At 49.5% G+C, this 16,955-nt stretch overlaps 1 protein-coding gene across 1 annotated transcript in view; it reads right to left on the bottom strand.

Moving 5' to 3' along the window:
• Positions 1 to 3,403: 3,403 nt before the first annotated feature.
• LOC134410579 (bactericidal permeability-increasing protein-like) overlaps positions 3,404 to 16,955 on the bottom strand; it is a 45,383-nt gene continuing 31,831 nt past the window's right edge. Inside the window, exons 11-17 of the mRNA XM_063143959.1 lie at positions 15,763 to 15,822; positions 12,806 to 12,973; positions 10,738 to 10,826; positions 10,019 to 10,061; positions 6,977 to 7,037; positions 6,786 to 6,862; positions 3,404 to 3,445 (exon numbers count right to left, since the gene is read on the bottom strand). Of these exons, the coding sequence (XP_063000029.1) occupies positions 3,404 to 3,445; positions 6,786 to 6,862; positions 6,977 to 7,037; positions 10,019 to 10,061; positions 10,738 to 10,826; positions 12,806 to 12,973; positions 15,763 to 15,822 (540 nt within the window). The remainder of the gene's footprint in view (positions 3,446 to 6,785; positions 6,863 to 6,976; positions 7,038 to 10,018; positions 10,062 to 10,737; positions 10,827 to 12,805; positions 12,974 to 15,762; positions 15,823 to 16,955) is intronic.

Genomic DNA, 16,955 nt, shown 5'->3' with positions numbered 1-16,955 from the left:
CTATTCTAAGATTGTATGGAGGTGGTACTTAACCCCGGTGAGATTAAATAAAATAAATAAGACGAATTCAGCAAGCTGCTGGAGAGGTTGTCAAGAGAAAGGAACGTATTTACATATGTGGTGGGAATGCGAATTTGTACAAAAATTATGGAAAATGGTGTTCAATGAGATAAAAGAAATTTTAGGAATGGAGATTGAGGAGACACCTGTAGTGGCATTGTTATCATTATATGGAGAATTGAATTGTAATAAAGAGACAAAAGAATTGATAACGAATTTGTTAACAGCAGCAAGATTAATGATATCTAGGAACTGGAAGGTTCAAGGAGATTATCATATAGAATGATTGCTATAAAGAAGTATGGGATATTGCTATCAATGATAAATTAACATGTAATATAAAAGTTAGAAGAGGAATGACAAAAATGAATGATTTTGAGGGAATATGGAAACAGTTTCTAGAATTTGTTTTATCAAGGGGGAAAGGGAAAACACCTCCAGAGGAAGCAATGAGATTTTGGAAACACGAATAAGATCTCGTGGGTGGGGGGAGCACTTTTATGTCAAGTATGATTGTGTTAATAGAATTAAGTTAGAATATATGTTATCAAATGTTTATTTTATATTATTAAAAAAGAAAAGAAAAGAAAAAATCTTTAAAAAAGCTTTATTGAAAATATCGATGTCCGCTCCCCAATTCACAGTGGTCTCAAGCAGGTCCCAAGGTGTGCTTCACCCAGAGGATGGCTGAGGGGGCCTTTCCAGTAGGGAACACCTGAGCCCCGTTGGCGATCCCTCGTGGGGTGTGAGCGTGGTGACCACTGTGTGAACAACACCGCAATTTGTCTCCATCTTCACAGGAGAGTGGTGGGTTTAGTCCCAGAACCTGAGGGACACTTCTCCCCTCAGACTGGAAAAGCCCTAAGGCCGACTTTCCCCACCCTCCAGATATCTTGGCTACAATTCCCACCAATGATGAGTCCTGCTGGCTGGGGTTGATGGGAGCTGTAGTCCAATGCACTGGGGAACACTCCTCTGGGATACAGAAATGTATTTATTTATTGCATTTATATCCCGCCTTTTTTCCTCCAAGGAACTCAAGGGGGCATGCATAATCCTTCTCCTTCCCATTTTTATCCTCACAACAACAACCCTGTGAGGGAGTTTGGGCTGAGAGCCTGTGACTGGCCCAAAGTCACCCAGTGGTTTTCCATGGCTGAGGGAGGACTAGAACCCGGATCTCCCAAGTCCCAGCGCAACACCCTAGCCACTACACCACATGGTGCCCCCGTCTTGAAGGTGGCGCTTTGGTGCCGTGAGGCGACTGGCTCTCACACTTGCGTTCTTTCCTGGCATCTGCAAGGGAAGGAACACAAGCGCGAACTTTCTCCGGGGCGCTGAGGGGGAAAGGAACGAGGGAGCAGGAACGAGGCAGTCAGGAGGACGAGGAGAGGAACGCCAGATGCCTGAACCACCTCTCCTCCCTCTGGCCTCCCTCTGGCTGGCCGTTCCTTCCCCCACTTTTTAAATTTTTATTATCTGTACCTGCACAGATACAGATAATAACAATTTTTAAAAGGGGGGGAGGAACCTGTTCCTCTCCACCCCCGTTTTTTATTTTAAATTTTTTAAGCGGTGCAGGCCCCGTTCTTCTCTCCTCCCCCCGTTTTTTAATTTTTAAAGAGGCATGGGGTCCATTCCTCTCCTCCTCCCCCCCCCCCCCGTTTTTTAATTTATATTTTCCACGGGGCACAGGGCTCTCCTGAGGTCCACCCGCTTCCCTGTGCAGGCCCTGGCAACCAGTCAGGGGGCGTCAGGGGCTGTGACAAGCCTCCGCTGCTAAATATTGTATTTTATATTATGGTATTATATTGTTGTTTTATACTTTGAATGGTTTTAATTTTTGTGAACCGCCCAGAGAGCTCCGGCTATTATGCGGTATAGAAATGTAATAAATAAATAAATAAAAAAGTCAACTTTTTTTTTTTCCAGCCCCTGGATGGCTTTCCAGTGGTGGCTGCGTCATGTAGACGACGTGCCGCTACTGCACAGCCACTCTGGGGCAAACCCTTCGGGTAGACAAGCCCTGACTCTGTGGTTCGCGGGGTGGGGTGGAGGGGGATAATGTTCCAGGAAGGGGTAGATGCTACAACAATTACAGTTTTCTGTATGCACCCCAACATGATTTAGCTGTGTTGTAACCATGCTTTAGGGTGGATTCCTGCATTGAGCAGGGGGTTGGACTTGATGGCCTTGTGGGCCCCTTCCAACTCTGCTATTCTATGATTCTATGTTTTGCTTTAGGAACTGGTCAAAGAAATCTTATCGTTACGTACTAACAGTGAACCTCTTCTCCTAGCATGGATCCCCATGCAGCCAAAATGGAAGAGGGGAGACCCAGTTGTGTGCGGAAGTAAACAAAAATCTTTAGTGGGGTGGAAAGCTGCAAGGGAGAATTCCAATACTGCTCACTCGAGGCTGAGCCTGGCGCCCACCAGTGATCATGGAATGCTGGCTGACTGGGGCGGGGGGCGCAAAAAAAATGAATCATAGAATCATAGAATAGCAGAGTTGGAAGGGGCCTACAAGGCCATCGAGTCCAACCCCCTGCTCAATGCAGGAATCCACCCTAAAGCATCCCTGACAGAGGGTTGTCCAGCTGCCTCTTGAAGGCCTCTCGTGTGGGAGAGCCCGCCACCTCCCTAGGTAACTGATTCCATTGTCGTACTGCTCTAACAGTCAGGACGTTTTTCCTGATGTCCAGCCGGAATCTGGCTTCCTTTAACTTGAGCCTGTTATTCCGTGTCCTGCACTCTGGGAGGATCGAGAAGAGATCCTGGCCCTCCTCTGTGTGACAGCCTTTTAAGTATTTGAAGAGTGCTCTCATGTCTCCCCTCAATCTTCTCTTCTCCAGGCGGGGGAGGGGGATTTGAATGGAGTATCCTGGAGTGGAAGAAGGCACAGCTGGGTGGCCGGAAGCCTGAACAGAAGCACTTCACGCACTGCAACATTTTGTTGCGGGGAGTTAGTCTTCTAATGCCAGGTTGACTAACACACGGCAGGTCCTCTCATGCAGCAGTGGGCTGCACACATATAACTGCACATAACACACACACACCCCAAACTATCATCTGTGGTTTGGGGAGGCCCAGCAGAAGGTTGAATGTGTGTAGAAGGAGATATGAATCCATACATTCGAGAAAACCCAGGTTTTTGTTGCAGGAGCAGGAGCCAGTGGCCAGCAAGGCGACCGTGCAGGATAGGGCCTTGAGGTGGGAGCAGCAGGGATTGGGGACCCTGCCGGCTGGATGAGACCTCTGGGCTGGAGGTTCCCGAGCTGTGAAGTTAGGGATAAATGCATTTCCTTGCCTGGTTCCTTCACAGACTGTTGTCGTAGAGCCTATTACGGCTTATAGTGCATGTCCGTTGTTGCTACCATGTATCCCTGCGGAGAAAAAACAAGAAGCTAAGTCTCTGGGCCATTCCGCTGTCTCTTGTATAGCTTAAACCTGCTTAACTACCAGGTTTCTTTATATTTTGTTTCATAGAATCATAGAATAGCAGAGTTGGAAGGGACCTACAAGGCCATCGAGTCCAACCCCCTGCTCAATGCAGGAATCCACCCTAAAGCATCCCTGACAGAGGGTTGTCCAGCTGCCTCTTGAAGGCCTCTAGTGTGGGAGAGCCCACAACCTCCCTAGGTAACTGATTCCATTGTCGTACTGCTCTAACAGTCAGGAAGTTTTTCCTGATGTCCAGCTGGAATCTGGCTTCCTTTAACTTGAGCCCGTTATTCCGTGTCCTGCACTCTGGGAGGATCGAGAAGAGTTCCTGGCCCTCCTCTGTGTGACAACCTTTCAAGTATTTGAAGAGTGCTCTCATGTCTCCCCTCCATCTCCTCTTCTCCTGGCTAAACATGCCCAGTTCTTTCAGTCTCTCTTCATAGGGCTTTGTTTCCAGACCCCTGATCATCCTGGTTGCCCTCTTCTGAACCCGCTCCAGCTTGTCTGCGTCCTTCTTGAATTGTGGAGCCCAATTAAAAGTTTCTGAACTTCTTTTTCACATTTAGTATATATACACGTGTGTGCGTGTGTGTGCGTGATGTCGGTTCATGTTTGCATTGGTTTGTTTATGAAAACGTTTAGTACCATGAAATTTCATAAATGCTGTGTAGTGGGGGGGGGGAGCCCATTACTGCAAGAATTATTACAAACATCCTAAAAATAAGCAGGATTTTGTATACTAATGACTTGGCTCAAATTATTCCAAGGGGTGCTGAAGGATCTTTTGTCACAAATTCACACTGAGCCTGGAGAAGAGAAGATTGAGGGAAGACATGAGAGCACTCTTCAAATACTTGAAAGGTTGTGACACAGAGGAGGGCCAGGATCTCTTCTTGATCCTCCCAGAGTGCAGGACACGGAATAACAGGCACAAGTGAAAGGAAGCCAGATTCCAGCTGGACATCACAAAATACTTCCTGACTGTTAGAGCAGTACGACAATGGAACCAGTTACCTAGGGAGGTTGTGGGCTCTCCCACACTAGAGGCCTTCAAGAGGCAGCTGGACAACCATCTGTCAGGGATGCTTTAAGGTGGATTCCTGCATTGAGCAGGGGATTGGACTTGATGGCCTTGTAGGTCCCTTCCAACTCTGCTATTCTATAATTCTATGATTTCGAAGGTCCTGAAAACCTCACATGTTGGCAGGAAAGCAGGAAAGAATATCCCAGGAAGACCTGTTTTCTTCTACACCTGGGTGGGGAACTGGCAGCTTAATTAGGGTGACCCTATGACAAGGAGGACAGGGCTCCTGCATCTTTAACAGTTGTATAGAAAAGGGAATTTCGGCAGGGGTCATTTGTTATGCGTGCAACACCTGGTGAAATTTCCTCTTCATCCCAATCGTTAAAGCTACAGGAGCTGTACTAGAGTGACCAGATACAAAAGAGGGCAGGGTTCTTGCAGTTTTAACGGTTGTGATGAAGAAGGAATTTCACCAGGTGTTGCACGCATAACAATAACACCTAAGAACATAAGAACGTAAGAAGAGCCCTGAGGCTGGATCAGACCAAGGGTCCATCTAGTCCAGCACTCTGTTCGCACAGTGGCCAACCAGCCATCGGCCAAGGATGAACAAGCAGGACCTGGTGCAACAGCACCCTCCCACCCATGTTCCCCAGCAACTGGTGCACACAGGCTTACTGTCTCAAATACTGGAGATATCACACAACCATCAGCCATGGATAGCCTTTGCCTCCAGGAATTTATCCAACCCCCTTTTCTAGCCATCCAAATTGGTGGCCATCACTACATCTTGTGGTGAAATTCCCTTTTCTATACGACTGCGAAAGATACAGGAGCCCTGTCCTCCTTTCCATAGGGTCACCCTAGCTTAATTTCATGTGACCCTCAAAATCATGCAGCTCTCCAGAGAAAATCATGGTGTTCTCTGCGTCCCCACTCAGGGAATCACTTCCAATTTATATGGTTTAATTTGTTGTTAGCTGTGTATGTTTATTGTTTTATATTGTGTTATTTTATCTGTACGCCACCCTGAGATCCTAAGTGATATAGGGCGGGATACAAATGTTTTAAATAAATGAATAATAAGTAAACGTGTGTGAAAAAGGTAGAGAAGGGGTGGATTGGCACAGAGAGTGGGAGGGCCAGCAAGAGAACTGTGCAACCCTATGATGTTGCAAACTCAGTTCACTTCAGCGTGTGCAGCACAATTCATTAGGGTGTGCACCGCGAGAAGGCTACTGCAGTGGGTGGGGGAGAATGAGGAGAAACGGCCATCTCAATTCAGCGCTTATTGCTTGAGACATCATTAGGGTGTGCCTGGGAACACCTGGCACACCCCTTGTACACGCCTATGTCCATTCATCTTTGGCTCTGGGTCTACCCACCATCAGCTGCCGCCCCAATTAACTCTCCCCACCCCAGCATGGTTTAACAGCCTTTCGTAGGAAAATCTCTCCATCCCTGCTCTGCACTTTCAGGTTTTGTGGAGAGTGCCTCTGAGCATATTATTATTATTATTAATTTATATAGCACCATCAGTGTACATGGTGCTGTATAGAGTAAAACAATACAATAGCAAAACCCTGCCGCGTAGGCTTTCATTCTAATAGAATCATAATAAAACAATAAGAAGGGGAAGAGAATGCACCAAACAGGCACAGGGGAGAGTAAAACTAGCCGTATAAAAGTCAGCTCAAAATCAAGTTTTAAAAGCTTTAGAAAATATAAAAGTTTTCAGCTGAGCTTTAAAAGCTGCGGTTGAACTTGTAGTTCTCAAATGTTCTGGAAGAGTGTTCCAGGCGTAAGGGGCAGCGGAAGAAAATGGACGAAGCCGAGCAAGGGAAGTAGAGACCCTTGGGCAGGCGAGAAACATGGCATCAGAGGAGCGGAGAGCACGAGCGGGGCAATAGTGTGAGATGAGAGAGGAGAGATAGGAAGGAGCTAGACAATGAAAAACTTTGTAGGTCAACAGGAGAAGTTTATATTGGACTCTGAAGTGAATTGGAAGCTAATGAAGAGATTTCAGAAGTGGAGTAACATGGTCAGAGCGGCGAGCCAAGAAGACGATCTTAGCAACAGAGGGGTGAATAGAAACCAACGAACTGATGTGAGAAGAAGGAAGGCCAGTGAGAAGAAGGTTGCAGTAGTCCAACCGAGAAGCTTCAGCACCACGTTGTGCCTCAGAACTGGAAAAGGGCAAAAGTCTGGGTTGACAGGCTAGGAAGAAGCGGCAGCACCTGGGTCATGAGGACACTCACCTCGTGCATCGTGACTTTGGGGTTTTGGAGGGTGGTCTTAGGGACGTACGGAAGAGGAATCCCTTCCTTAAGGCGGTCTAAAGAAAGGCGAAGGAGGGTCATGTGAGGACAGAAGGGGATATAGAAAAGGGGAGCCCCCACCCCCAAGATGGAGCGGAAAGAGGGAGCGCGGGAAGCAGTTCTGGACTCACTGTTGAGCTTTGATAGCACCCTCTGCCCGTCCTCCTTCAGGTTGTCCTCCATAGATTTTATCTGTGCAACAGAAAGAGATCTGGCTTGAGCAGGCACAAAGGACAAGGGGCAAAGGGCAGGGCTGGCCCTACCGTGAGGCAGAGAGAGATAGCCGGCTCAGCAGATGCTGGAGGCAGGTTTTGGAGGGCCCCTGGATAAGATGATGATGATGATGGTTTAATTTTATTGTATTTGTATACCATCCCATATAGCCAAAGCTTTCTGGGCAGTTTACATAATAATAAGACAGGGCAGCCCGTTTACTAACAGGGACTGGCCGACGAGACCACATCATGCCAGTCCTTTTCCAGCTTCATTGGCTGCCAGTCCAGGTCCGGGCCCGATTCAAAGTGCTGGTATTGACATTTAAAGCCCTAAACGGCTTGGGGCCAGGCTATCTGAAGGAACGCCTCCTCCCGTATGTACCTGCCCGGACCCTAAGGTCATCCTCAGGGGTCCTTCTCCACGAGCCCCTGCCAAAGGAAGTGGGGCAGGTGGCTACCAGGAGGAGCAGGGCCTTCTCTGCTGTGGCACCCTAAGGAGGTTCGCTTGGCACCTACATTATATGCTTTTAGATGCCAGGTGAATAATTAATGCCAGCAAAATAACTCTGGCCAGCCCTGGCAAGGGGAAACCTCCAGGCCATGGAGGTCCACCAAGGCCATCTCCTCTGTCTGACTGGATCCACGCCCCCAGCGTTGAGGGGACGTGTATTTGCCTAGTGCCAGGTCAGGAGTGGGCAACGGGCGGCCCCCACATTTATTTATTTATTTATTTATTGCATTTCTATACCGCCCAATAGCCGGAGCTCTCTGGGCGGTTCACAAAAATTAAAACCATTCAAAGTATAAAACAACAGTATAAAACCATCATATAAAATACAATATAAAAGCTCAACCAGATAAAAAAAGCAGCAATGCAAAATGACGAATTTACAATGCAAGTTTACAATGCAAATTTACATGCGGCCCTCACTGCTGCGGCCCTGCCGAAATTTGGCAGCATGGCAGGGGGAGGGGGATTGCTCCTTTCCCAAGCAGAAGTGTGCCGTTTTCTGCCAAAAAAGCCCCGTTTTGCTGCTATCACACTACTGAATTTTAGAACCATGTGATGAATTCCCACTTTTAAAAGGAGGCGTCCCCCACTCCCCCCAGGCACTGCCCCACGGCTGAATGTTCAGCAGGGGTGCGTCCCACAGTGGGATCCAGGGGGCATCGCCTGACCCCCCAGAAGCTGCTGGCCCTGTGCTAGGCCCAAATGGGCGAAGGGAGTGTGGGACCAGCCGCAACACCCATTTGGACTCTGGCTGACCTGCTGTGCGCTCCAAGACTATTTATTTATTTATTTATTTATTACATTTTTATACCGCCCAATAGCCGAAGCTCTCTGGGCGGTTCACAAAAATTAAAAGCATAATAAAACAACCAACAGGTTAAAAGCACAATTACAAAACACAGTATTAAAAGCACAACCAGGATAAAACCATGCAGCAAAATTGATATAAGATACAGAGTTAGAACAGTAAAATTTAAATTTAAGTTAAAATTAAGTGTTAAGATACTGAGAAAATAAAAAGGTCTTCAGCTGGCGACGAAAGGAGTACAGTGTAGGCGCCAGGCGGACCTCTCTGGGGAGCTCATTCCACAACCAGGGTGCCACAGCGGAGAAAGCCCTCCTTCTAGTACAGCCTTCCTCAACCTGGGGTGCTCCAGATGTGTTGGACTGCACCTCCCAGAATGCCCCAGCCAGCTGGCTGGGGCATTCTGGGAGGTGCAGTCCAACACATCTGGAGCGCCCTAAGTTGAGGAAGGCTGTTCTAGTAGCCACCTGCCTCACTTCCTTTGGCCGGCTTTGCCGGCATAATCATGACCATGCCTGCCTTCTTTTCCATTCTTTGCTTTTTCACGTCGCCATGGGACCACGAGAGCAGAGGTGGGGAACCCTGAACCCAGGGGACAAATCCGGCTCTCCCAGGGCCCCAATCCAGCCCGCTGGGGTTTCCCAGAGAGCCACATCCCCTGCCCCAGCGCCCCTCCTTTTCCCACCACCAACGATTGCTTGGTGTTTTCCAGTGTTTTGCGCAGTTTTCCTCCAGCAGTTAAAATGCCTCTCCCACAGCTTAGTTACTGGCAGGAAGACTTTGAAGATCAAATATGCTGGTATTTGGGGGGTATATCCGCCCCCTCCCGTTTTGCCTTTGGATCCCAGGAGCTTCTCTGAGATGGAATTTGGGCCCTCGGGGTGAAAGAGGTCCCCCGCACCCCCTGCTCAAGAGCAATGCATAGGGCTCCCCTCCTTGAAAAATCCTCCTTCCTTAACAGCTCTGTGGCTTGCTTGGCCTTGCAGGCGGGAGATCCCTGCATGCAGAAAGCCAGCATGTCAGGATGACACCTCTCCCAAACAGTTTGTGTGTGGAAGGATTCTCTTGTCTATGAGTTTAGGGGATCAAAGTGTGGTATAGCCGAAATGCAAGTTTATAGAATCGTAGAATAGTAGAGTTGGAAGGGACCTATAAGGCCATCGAGTCCAACCCCCTGCTCAATGCAGGAATCCACCCTAAAGCATCCCTGACAGATGGTTGTCCAGCTGCCTCTTGAAGGCCTCTAGTGTGGGAGAGCCCACAACCTCCCTAGGTCACTGGTTCCATTGTCGTACTGCTCTAACTGTCAGGAAGTTTTTCATAGAATCATAGAATAGCAGAGTTGGAAGGGGCCTACAAGGCTATGGAGTCCAACCCCCTGCTCAATGTAGGAATCCACCCTAAAGCATCCCTGACAGATGCTTGTCCAGCTGCCTCTTGAAGGCCTCTAGTGAGGGAGAACCCACAACCTCCCCACCACCTCATCACACTGGGAATACACACACACACACACACACACATACACACACACACACACGAGAGGGTTATGGGATCCCACAACAGGGTTCATAACTCACGTCTCTGCAATCCAAGACACACACCCCATTTATACCCCCTCCCACTCATGTCCTGCCCCACTCACCTTGATATCTCCAACCTTTGACCACTCCTGGGACAGTTGGATGCTGTAGGACACACAGGGGGGAGGGGGGAATGCTGAATCAGAGTCCTTGTTACGCTCTCAGGAAACACCCAAAGGTGCTTCCAGACAGGAGGCTATTATCACTATCCAACGGCTTTCTGCTGGATCCAGAATTGCAGCCAAGCCTCTCCACGCGAGGGACAGAGTCCAGTCCCCCCCCCCCATGTATTCTCTCCCTGCTAAAATGATGCCAAGGGAAAGGAAGGGTCACCCAGGCAGGGAAAGGAGAAGGTGTGTGGACAGGGCTCAGCCTCCCCAAAACATCTCTGCAGGTGTCAAAACTCAGCCTTCCCCAACCCGATGCCCTCCAGGTGGTTTGGACTACGACTTCCATCAGCCACGGTCAGGGATGGTGGGAGTTGTAGTCCCAACACATCTGGAAGGCATCACGTTGAAGAAGACTGTGCTAAAGGCGTCCACACTCTTCCATTCTTCCCCCTAAAATGGGATTTCCCAGTCTTTGGAAATGAATGGAAGACACAGGAAGGGTTCTGCGTGTTGACTACGATGAGCGGATGCCCCGTAAAAGGTGGGTGAGGGACACAGGGCAATTCTACACTAAACCCCCCTAGTGTGGAAACACCCCGAGGGATGGTTCTCCTGGGAAATGGGAGGTGATTTGGTGGTGTAGGAGGAACACAGAGATCAAAGGGACTCACTTTTCCAGGGTCACCGAGCCCCCAACTTTGCCAATGGACTTCCCCGACTTGACCGCTTCAAAGGAGATTTGTCCCCTAAGGTTGCTGTCCTGTTGGCCAAAGGAGAACTAGAATCATAGAATCCTAGAATAGTAGAGTTGGAAGGGGCCTATAAGGCCATCAAGTCCAACCCCCTGCTCAATGCAGGAATCCACCCTATAGCATCCCTGACAGATGCTTGTCCAGCTGCCTCTTGAAGGCCTCTCGTGTGGGAGAGCCCACAACCTCCCTAGATCACTGGTTCCATTGTCGTACTGCTCTAACAGTCAGGAAGTTTTCCTGATGTCCTAAGCCAAATGCGTTTCTCATAAGAAGAAAAGCTTCGCCGGATCAGAACAGAGGCCTGTCCAGTCCAGCATCCTGGGTGCTGGCTACACACCTTGTATACCCCGTGGTGGCTGCGCGGTGCTGCTGCGTCATTTATACAATGCAGCCGCCAACTCACAGGCACAACGGGCTTTTTAGACGAAACTGTACACTTTTTATTGTTTTACTCTGTACAATGTACCATGTACACTGATGGTGTTATATAAATAAATAAATAAATAAATAAATAATAATAATTTTAACGTAGAACCATAGAATCATAGAATAGCAGAGTTGGAAGGGGGCCTACAAGGCCATCGAGTCCAACCCCCTGCTCAATGCAGGAATCCACCCTAAAGCATTTCTGACAGATGGTTGTCCAGCTGCCTCTTGAAGGCCTCTAGGGTGGGTAGCTGACTTATCGCAGCTTTCCCCTTTGCTGTGAGGTCACCACCTTCTTTCTGCCATACGTTGGTGGTGACCTCACTTCAGGTTGAATCTGGGGGCCTCCCTGGGGGCAAATCAAGGCACATGATAGGATGCAGCCAACCGGGAAGACAAGGCAGAGGGCCAAATGGCCACTAGCACTGTAGCTTTTTCAGCTCCCTCCCAAAATGAAGATTTAGCGTTTCCACTAGGGCTGTGCTCCGCTTCGCATCGGAGCGTAGAAGCGAGGCGGCCTGGTTCGCCTCCGACAAAGGCGGAGACGAAGCGGATCGGGGGGGCTGCGGATCGAGGTGAAGGGGATCTAGGGGATCATCCACCTCATTCCGGAGCTCCGAAGAAAAGGTAAGTGGGGGCTTACCTGGTGCTTCCACAGTCCATGCGGCAATGGTGGCAGAGCCAGGTAAGGGGGCAGAGGGAGGGGGGCTTACCTGCCTCTGTCGTGGTCCGGTGGCAGGCTTCAACTGAGGCTGAGGCTCAAACCGGAAGACCAAGCCACAACCACGGCCTGCCCTTTCACTTTGAGCCTCGGCCTCAGGTGAAGCTGCTGCCAGAACGCGATGGACGCAAGTAAGGAGGGAGGAGGCCTTACCTGGCGCCACTGCCACCGCAGTCCGTGCGGCGACGGCCACGGAGCCAGGTAAGGGGACAGGGTCTTACCTGAATCTTTCACGTTCCGGCAGCGGCTTCACCTGAGGCTGAGGCTCAAACCGGAAGACCAGGCCGCAACCGCAGCCTGGTCTTCTGGTTTGAGTCCTCGGCCTCAGGTGAAGCTGCTGCCGGAACGCGACGTACGCAGGTAATGGGGGAGGGGGGCCTTACCTGGTGCTGCCCCCGCCGCTGCGGAGCTCCAATTCAGAGCCAGAGCTCCGCAGCGGAGCGAACCATAGGCGGATTGACGTGGGGCGGAGCGGGCCTGATCCGGAATTTGCGGATTGGGTGTGGAGCAGATCGGGGGGGGTCCGTGCACAGCCCTAGTTTCCACCCCGCGGCTGCGATGCTGCAGGTTTTCAAGAGAACGAGTGGGCAAAGGTGTTGTTAAGACAGAGTCCTGCTTCCCACCAGGTGCCTGCGACAGCTCCACCAGCAGAATGCAAGGGCAGAATCTCGCTTTTGCTTCCCAGCCACTGGGATCGCTAGGAACTGATCCTGGCTTCAGAACTAACCTCTGCTTAGTAAGAGAACGCAACGCCCACAGCCCCTCCACCAGCCCAGAGATGAGGAAAGGAGCCCTTACTCCCCACCCCACCCCACCCCACCCTCCGGCTCGGGCGCTTACAAAATTTAGCAGGAATACAGGGACCAGGCTGGCATTGGGCAGGATAACAAAGGCCTCCGCAGATCCAGCGAGGGTTGCATTCAGACCATCCGGCTTCATGCTCAGGTGGGGTGCCTTCCGGGCAGCAATGTGGACCTCCATCAGCATATGTGGGAACTGCTCGTAGAGCTGGGAAGGGGAGAAAGGGGAGTGGGGGTGCCGATCAATATTTCCGTCTTCACGATTTACTTTGTTTCGTGAGCATTTCTGTGTATCACGCAGAGAGAGTGCAGTTTTTAAAGCTGTTTATCCTGCTGTTTTTTCCTGGTTTTTTTTTTTTAATTGTTTCTCACCATTTTATCCCACTTGTCATCCAAAGAGGTCATAGCGGCATACATAACCCCTCCCGCTTTATCCTCACAACAACCCTGTGAAGTACGTTAGGCTGGGAGAGACTGGCCCAAGTTCATGCAAAGAGTTAAGAACGTGAGAAGAGCCCTGCTGGATCAGACCGAGGGTCCATCCAGTCCAGCACTCTGTTCACACAGGGGCCAAACAACCATCAGCCAGGGATGAACAAACAGGACATGGTGCAAGAGCACCCTCCCACCCATGTTCCCCAGCAACTGGTGCACACAGGCTTACTGCCTCGGATACTAGAGACAGCACACAACTCTTCTCGATCCTCCCAGAGCGCAGGACACGGAATAACGGGCTCAAGTTAAAGGAAGCTGGATTCCAGCTGGACATCAGGAAAAACTTCCTGACTGTTAGAGCAGTATGACAATGGAACCAGTTACCTAGGGAGGTTGTGGGCTCTCCCACACTAGAGGCCTTCAAGAGGCAGCTGGACAAGCATCTGTCGGGGATGCTTTAGGGTGGATTCCTGCATTGAGCAGGGGGTTGGACTTGATGGCCTTGTAGGCCCCTTCCAACTCTGCTATTCTATGATTCTATGATTCTATGATCAAAGCTAGTAGCCCTTGATAGCCTTCTCCTCCAGGAATTCATCCAACCCCCTTTTAAAGCCATCCAAATGGGTGGCCATCACTACATCCTGTGGTAGTGAGTTCCATAGTTTTAACTATGCGCTGTGTGAAGAAGTCCTTCCTTTTATTTGTCCTGAATCTCCCACCAATCAGCTTCATGGGATGACCCCTTTGGGTTCTAGCATTATGAAAGAGGGAGAAAAATGTCCCAAATGTCCTGATCTAAATTGAAGGCTATGCCCCCCACACACACACTCACACCAGGCCTCTTTTTTTAAAAATAGAAACTGTCACTACTGTAGTAACAGAAGAACAGAAGGTTGATTTCATTATCTGGGCTTAGAAACAGCATGCAGACCTCCTTGGGGGGGGATCTACACTAGAGCTTTAAAGCGTTTTATAACAGTTTTGACAACTGTTGGAGCCCAGGACACACTGCATATACAGTTTTCAAAACGTTTTCTCATAGCATAGCACATTTATTTCTCTAAGCAGAATCTGTCTGAAAATGGATGATTTGTTAGGGCTGTGCACCTCCTACCCGAACTGCTTCGGATCCCAATCCAGACCTCCCGGGCCCGAACCGGTCATCTGGGCCTCCCCTGATCCACTCCAGAACCAGATCCGGAGCAAGATCCGGAGATCCAGATCGTTATTAGGCCCCCATTTTGCCCATCCTTCCCCACTTACTTGCCTCCGTAGCTGACGGCGGAGGCAGGTAAGTGGGGAAGGGGGGATAAAATGGGGGGGGGCGAATAGACCCCCCTCCCCCCTTATCTGGCTCCGCCGTCCACTGCTGCACAGACCATGGCAGACAGGGGAGCCAGGTAAGGTCCCCTCCCCACTTACCTGGCTCCAAAGCTTCAGACCGTTCCGAACTGCTTCGGGCTGATCTGGACCTCCCCCGATCTGCTCCAGAACCTGGCTTTGGAGGCCCGGATCGGCCCGCTTCACTTCGGATCCAGGGATCCATAACGGAGCAGAGCACACCCCTAAGTATGAATTGAAAGGGAAGGAAAGGAACCTCTCGTGCAAGCACTTGAGTCATTGCTGACTCAGAGGGACGCCTGCTTTCGCTGACGTTTCCTTGGCAGACTTTGTAGCGGGGTGGTTTGCCATGGCCTTCCCCAGTCACAGTCACCTTTCCCCCAGCTAGCTGGGTACTCATTTTATCGACCTCAGAAGGATGGAAGGCTGAGTCGACCTAAGCCGGCTGCCTGAGAGCCTGGCTGGGTCAGACCAAGGGTCCATCTAGTCCAGCACTCTGTTCACACAGTGGTCAACCTGTGGTTGACCAGGAACCCACAAGCAGGACATGAGTGCAGCAGTACCCTCCTGCCCATGTTCCCCAGCAACTGGTGTACATAAGCTTACTGCTTCTGATACTGGAGGTAGCACATAGCCACGGGGCCTAGTAGCCATTGATAGCCTTCTCCCCCAGGGAATTGAAACAAACTTCCAATGTTTTTCCCGGTGTGTTCATCTGTTCCTTTCACTTGTCATAAAGCAGGAGTGGAGGACATGTGGCCCTGCAGATGTTGCTAGACTCCAACTCCCATCAGCCCCAGCTGGCATCGCCAATTGTCTGGGATCATGGGAGCTGAAGTCTAACAACATCTGAAAGGCCACATGACCACCACAAGAGGCCTCACCGACTTCCAGGCAACGCAAGATGGCGTGCAACGTTTGGAAATGCTTTTGCAATATTAAGTCCAAAGAATATTGCTCAATTAGTAATCTAGCCACTAACATTGCAACGGAGGAATCTTAGATCTAGAAGAATTGCGGCCGCGTGAGTTGGCTGTGACAATATTATTTTTAACTCACGGCATTAGTGATGGGGGGGGGAAGTATTTTCAGCGTCCGAAAGCGGGGAAATACTTCACAAATATTTCATATTTCATTTTTTCCCATTTGAAGCTGAAGAAAGAGGAAGGCACAAATCACATTTCTTTGTGATGCCGCAGGCCTTCACATTTCTCGACTCACCTCCTGTGAGTAATTGCCGATGTTCTTGGTGTTCATACGGAACAGGAAACCTTTTGGGATCTGAAAGAAAAGCACAGAGGAATGTTGGATTGAGAGATCCCAGATTGCATGTTCAGCTTGTCTGCGTCCTTCTTAATTACAATTCAAGAAGGATGCAGACAAGCTGGAGCGTGTTCAGAGGAGGGCAACCAGGATGATCAGGGGTCTGGAAACAAAGCCCTATGAAGAGAGACTGAAAGAACTGGACATGTTTAGCCTGGAGAAGAGAAGATGGAGGGGAGACATGAGAGCACTCTTCAAATACTTGAAAGGTTGTCACACAGAGGAGGGCCAGGATCTCTTCTCGATCCTCCCAGAGTGCAGAATAACAGCCTCAAGTTAAAGGAAGAGTTAAGGTTACAAAGGGAGCCAAAAAGAATCTAACATATTTTGATAATGGTTCCATTACTGAATTGCTCCCCGACACTATAGGTCTCCCAGGCGGTGGATAGATATTTTTATGAATCTTGGGTAAACCCAAGTTAAGATCATATATAAAGGATTCAATGGACTTCATTAATGTTAAATACACTCAACAATATTGATTCAAATGATATAATGGCGACTCCAGACATCTCTTCCCTGTATACGAATATCCCACAGGAGGAGGTGTTGATATGTATAGAGGAAATAATGAACACAAGAGAGAACAAGGTACCACCTCCTCATTACATTATGGATATAGCTGAAATTGTTCTATCTAGAAATTACTTTAAGTTTCACTCTCAGTTTTATTGGCAAATCAATGGCATTTCTATGGGTTCTCCTATGGCACCTGAGTTGGCTTGTCTATATATGGGAAAATATGAAGAGGACTATGTTCAGAGGAGGGCAACCAGGATGATCAGAGGTCTGGAAACAAAGCTCTATGAAGAGAGACGGAAAGAACTGGGCATGTTTAGCCTGGAGAAGAGAAGATGGAGGGGGGACATGGTAGCACTCTTCAAATACTTAAAAGGTTGTCACACAGAGGAGGGCCAGGATCTCTTCTCGATCCTCCCAGAGTGTAGGACGCCAAATAAAGGGCTCAAGTTAAAGAAAGCCAGATTCCAGCTGGACATCAGGAAAAACTTCCTGACTGTTAGAGCAGTACGACAATGGAATCAGTGACCTAGGGAGGTGGTGGGCTCTCCCACACTAGAGGCCTTCAAGAG

The sequence above is a fragment of the Elgaria multicarinata genome, chromosome 1 (assembly GCF_023053635.1).
Source record: "Elgaria multicarinata webbii isolate HBS135686 ecotype San Diego chromosome 1, rElgMul1.1.pri, whole genome shotgun sequence".
NCBI lineage: Eukaryota > Metazoa > Chordata > Lepidosauria > Squamata > Anguidae > Elgaria > Elgaria multicarinata.
Note: the sequence above shows the minus strand (reverse complement) of the source record. Positions and strands in the feature narration are given on the sequence as shown.